Here is a 5516-nt window from a genome sequence, read left to right on the forward strand (position 1 = left end):
GGTTACCATTACTGAATGTTTTGATCGAGTCCTGATCAAAAGGGGAAAATGAGGAATGGAATTTTAAATTTCTTACAGAATTCCAGCTTACTGGACCCATTGAGCCTGAAGGGACCCCCACATCAGTTAGAATGAGAAAATTTTTGAACCATGAACTGAAACTGCCCCCTGACATCATCTTCAAACTAAGTAACAGTTTAACTGAATTCATAAAAAATGTTTTCATTGAGCATTGTCATCTTATAAAGCATTATCTTTATCAGATCAAATTGACAGCAGTAACTCTACAGAATAAATGGTTAGTTTATGTGGCAGTGAGTCTAAGTAAATGGTAGTGAAATAATATGGTGGGACACAATGGGAAGAGTGTAACCTTCAATTGTCATCGAACTGTGTATGCAGAAATTGTTGGATGGAAGTATGATCTGTGTATATTCTCACCAACAACAAAATTCAAAAAAGAAAATGGGAATGCATTTAGATGTCAATTTTATCCTGTCTTGCCTACTAACAAAACAGCAAAATGGTCAAGTTGGAGTTATCGAGAAAACTGGTACTTGTTCATTAATTCCATCTGTTCTTGCTCCATCCTCCTGACACTAGAAGACATAGAGACACTGAGGGTCCTTGTTTTACAGTAGGCTTTTCCTTTGATACTGGGTATATAATTCTTTCATTTTCAACTCTTCTTTTGGAGTTAAACTTTCCAAGTTTAACATGATTGGATGTTCCATTGTATGGGCTCATTTTTTTATATGTATTTTTTATTTCTTTTAATCATGAAAAGCTTTCTGTGTTAGTTACCTAGTGCTGCTGTAACAGAAATACAAGTGGATGACTTTAACAATAGAAATTTATTCTCTCACATTTTATGAGATGTAATGCAAATGCATCTACTGCCGTGGAGTCGGATCCGACTCATAGTGACCCTTCCTTGGGTTTTCAAGGCAGTATCACTACGGAAGTAGATTGCCCAACCTTCCTTCCGGGGAGTGGCTGGTGGGTTTGAACCGCCAACCTTCTGTTTAGCAGTCAAATGCCTTAGGCACTGCACCACCAGATCTCCCATTTAGGAGACTAGAAGTCCAAATTCACAGGGCTAGCTCTAGGGGAAGGATTTTTCTCTGTGTGTTTCTTGGTCCTAGGAGGATCCCAGCATGGGGACCCTGGGCCCAAAGGATACATTCCTTTCCCGGCTCTTTCCTGGTAGTAGTAGGTCCCCTCTCTCCTAAAATTTCTAAATTAAGAACAAAATTCAGGTAGACTGTTACATTTATGGTCTCAGTGTACCATAAATCCCTGTAACTGCTCCCCTATGTAGTCCCCTCATACATTGACTTTGGGCTTGACCATTGACTTGCTTTGGGCAACGGAACAATGAAAAGTGCTTTTTTGGTGGGCTTACCCTCTCTTGATGCTGAAAACTTTTTGACCATTATGATAATGAGATGGATCAGAGATAAGCCATCCCAGCTGAGTTCTTCTAAACCAGTAGTAGGCCCAGATGATGATATTCTAACACACTGTAGTCACATGAATAATCCCAAGTGAGCCCTGGTGGTGTAGTGGTTAAGCACTTGCCTGTTAACTGAAAGGTTGGTGGTTTGAATCTACCAGCTGCTCTGCAGAAGAAAGACCTGGTATTCTGCTCATTAAGATCATAGACTTGGTAACCCTATGGGTCATTTCTACTTTGTCCTATAGGATTGTTATCAGTTGGAATCGACTCAACAGCACACAATGACAAAACCCACACTCACTCTCACACACATACACACAGACACACACACATTCAGGCAGACTGATTCTGATCAAATTGTTGAAAGAAATGATTGCAAATAAGACAGTTTTGTTTTAAGCCACTAATTACTGAGGTGGTTTGTTATATAGCAACAGATACTTGATAAATTCTAAAAGGTCAGGGATAGTTAGACTCTCTATATAATATCTCACAGCACTGGTAACATTTTATTATCTGCTTTCCTTTCCCACCAGTCTGTGGAGTAATGTAGTATCTTAGTCACCTCATAGTTTTCTAACATTTAATAAGAAGAACTTTAGTGTCTTGGGCAAGAGAATTCTCTGTTTTCATAAAGAAACCTTATTTTATTTCATACTGGAAAATAAGATTTCTAGTAATACAGGGTTGTTATGAGTTGGAATTGACTCGATAGCAGTAGGTTTTTTTTAATGTTTTTCACTGAACTTTTTTTTTTATTTGGGTGAAAATCTACAGAGCAAATTCACTTTCCATACAACAGTTCACATACACTTTGTTTCATGACATTAACCACAATTCACCACAATGCAACAGCTCCCCTCCCACTTCCTCTCAACAGTCACCTCTTCCCTGTGTCCATCCCTCCATGCACCCCTGCCCCCTGAGCTGTCTCCCTGTGCATAAACAGCCCTCATTTCTCCCATGATTGTTCTCTCCAAGGAGTGTATTTACCTCAGGTAAACGTTCAACTCATATGCCTGTCTTTTGCTTAGGAGGAAGCTACAGGTGTGGATTCAATTCTAGACCTGAAGGGCAGTTAAGGTCCATAGTCTCAGTGGTTCCAACAGGTTCTATCAGACCAGCAAATCTGGTCCACCTCTTTTTTTTTCCAAATGCTTTTGAGTTTTGTTCCACATTGTTCTCCATCACTATTCAGGATCTCCTACATAGATCCCCCTCCAAGTGGTTGACATTGGTAGCCGGGCACCATCTAGTTCTTCTGGTCTCATAGTCGTATAGGCTGAGGATTGCATGGTGTCCCAGTCACTAGGACTAATTCTTTTCATGAATCTTTGGTTTTCTTCATTCTTCTTTGCTCTGGATGAGGAGAGAACCATTGTTGCATCTAGATGGTTGTTTGCAGACTTTTAAGATTCCCGTCACTACTCACCAAAGTAGGAGGTGGAACAATGTTTTGTGTAGTATGTTATGCCAATTGAGCTTGATGTCCACTGAAACTATGGTCCCGAGCCCACAGGTTCAACTACTTGGTCCCTCTGGGTATCTGGCTGTGACCAAGAAGTGACTACAACCTTGTCCCTTGTTAGCTCTGCTATACAACTGGGAATTCAGATAATACAAATACACTTATAGGACCATTGTCTGTCAACCCTATACATGGTCTTGGGCACACTTCCCCCTGCATAGACGTATCTAATAGTTCAGCCTGTCCACCCATCTATCCATCCACATACCCATGTTTGCCTTCACTGACAACACAGTACTGTATGTGCAAAAGAGTTCATCTTTGTTGTCTGTACCTCCCATGTACCTGTCTATGTCTTCCACTTCCTCAGTGCCACCATGTTGATCACTCACATTTGGTACACTGCCCTTCTCTTCACCCAAATCAATACTTATCTCTACCTATCTAACTTCACTGAACTTTTTAATAATTGTTCAAAACATTTACATATTATCCAAATCAAGTCTTTAAAACAAAAAACATCAGAGAAGTCTAGCTTCTACTGAGTTTCTGTTATTGTGATGGAAAAATCAAATTGATTAAGGGTAGAGTTGCACAGCCGATTAATGAAATTGCTGTCAGTAATTTGCACACCTGTAAAGAGTTGAATTGGCTAAAGTTGTGTGATAGATACATGTACAACAACAACAACAGAAAGAAGCCTGCTGAGGCTGTTTATGTACAACCAAACATCTTATGTGATTTGGTTTTTAGATTTGGAGATTTAAGGTATGGTTTCATGGGACATCAAGTTAATTGGCCTAATAAGTGTTTAGTGCTTCTATCTACTTCCTACTTTGTTCTCTAGTGTCTGGGGTTTTAAAAGCTTACAAGTGTCTATCCAAGACACAAAATTAGTCCCTATTTGCCTGGAGCAACAAAGCAAGGAGAGTCACAAGTAGGAGGAGGATCATGGAGTCTGGATGAACCTCTAAAATTATTGCCCTGAGATAATCTTTTTTTTTAATTTTTATTGTGATTTGGGTAGAAGTTTACAGAACAAATTAATTTTCCGTACAGCAATTTATACACATTTTGTTTCATGCCATTGACTGCAATTTGCATAATGTTTTCAGGGATCTTCCCACTATTCCCTGTAGTTATCTCTCCCTGGTATCCTTCTTTCCTATGCATCCCTGCCCTCTGATCTATCTCCCTGTGCAGATATTGCCCTCCTGAACTCCCATGCTAGATTTTTCTAAGGAGCATATCTAACTGGCATAAATATTCACCCTATATTCCTGCCTATTGTTTGGCTGGAAGCCACAGAAATCAGTTCAATTCTAGACCTAAAGGGTAACTAGAGACCATAGTCTCAGGTATTTCACCAGGCTATATCAGACCAGTAAGCCTGGTCTTTTTTATGAGTTTTGTTCCACATTTTTCTCCCACTCTATCCAGGATTTCCTGCACTGACCCCTTTCTGAGTCATTGACAGTGGTAGCCAGACATCATCTAGTTCTTCTGGTCTCATGGTCATATAGGCTGAGGTTCACATGGTTCACTAGTCCTTTGGACTAATTATTTTTATGCATCTTTGGTTTTCTTCATTCTTCTTTGCTCCAGGCAAGGAGAGACCTGATACTATCTTTAAACCTTAGACCAAAAATATTCCCTGAAGTCCTCTTCTTGTCCCTGGACCTCAGCAGACTGGCCCGCAGACTTCCTCGCTTACACAACAGCTTGGAAAGCAGAGATCCGTTGACTCCTGCTCCTCCCATGAAGCCATATAGAACCCTTTGATCATCTGCAGCCAAACAATGGAGGTTCTTCTCCCAGTAAGAACCACCAATGCAGTCCAGGATCACATTGACACCCAGACCCTGGGTGGTCTTCAGAGCCACCTCAGAGAAGTCCTCTATCTTATAATCAAACCCAGCTGTGGCACCCAGCTTCTGGGTCATTTGAATGTTCTCCGTGGAGCTTGTAGTCACTGGAGGAATGGCTTTGAACAGTCTGGTCAGCTGAATGGCAGCGGTGCCCACACCTCCTGTGCCAGCATGGATGAGCACTGTCTCTCCCTCTTGTACACCTCCCACACAGTGCAGCAGCTGGAAGGCGGTGAGCCAGGCCTCTGGGATGGCTGCAGCTTGGGTCAGGGTCAGTCCTACTGGGATGGTCATGAGGAGCCCTTCAGGGACAGTGACATACTGAGCCTGGCCCCCGCCAGGTAGTAGAGCCATGACTGAGTCTCCAGGTTTCCAGTGCCCCTGGCAGCCAGGTCCCAGCTCCGCCACATATATATGGGTTCATTTTATGGATATTTTATTTAGTATACATTATTATAAAGGAGCTCTGGTGGCATAGTGCCTAAGGCATTTAACTGCTAACCAGAAGTTTGCCAGTTCAAACCCACCAGCCATTCTGCAGAAGGAAGACTGGGCAATCAATTTCTATAAAGATTTACCACCTTGGAAACCCAAAGGGGGTTGCTATGAGTCGGAATCAACTCTATGGCAGCGAGTTTTGTTGTTGTTTTTGTTGCTTATTGCAACATGTTACCTTTACTCCTTTGCAAATCTGGGCATGCGACAAAGAGAGGAAAAAGTG

The 5516-nt window shown here is 41.6% G+C and overlaps 1 protein-coding gene across 1 annotated transcript; it reads right to left on the minus strand.

Annotated features, from left to right (window-relative positions):
- Positions 1-4513: 4513 nt before the first annotated feature.
- LOC103202051 (quinone oxidoreductase PIG3-like) lies at positions 4514-5206 on the minus strand (the record flags this gene model as incomplete). Its single annotated transcript, XM_042781785.1, has 1 exon — positions 4514-5206. A coding segment is annotated over one exon (693 nt), but the record flags the coding sequence as incomplete, so codon positions are not given.
- Between the last annotated feature and the right edge of the window lie 310 nt (positions 5207-5516).

The sequence above is a fragment of the Orycteropus afer genome, unplaced genomic scaffold, assembly GCF_000298275.1.
Source record: "Orycteropus afer afer isolate SDZICR_OR568_19922 unplaced genomic scaffold, OryAfe1.0 scaffold00172, whole genome shotgun sequence".
Taxonomy (NCBI): Eukaryota; Metazoa; Chordata; class Mammalia; order Tubulidentata; family Orycteropodidae; genus Orycteropus; species Orycteropus afer.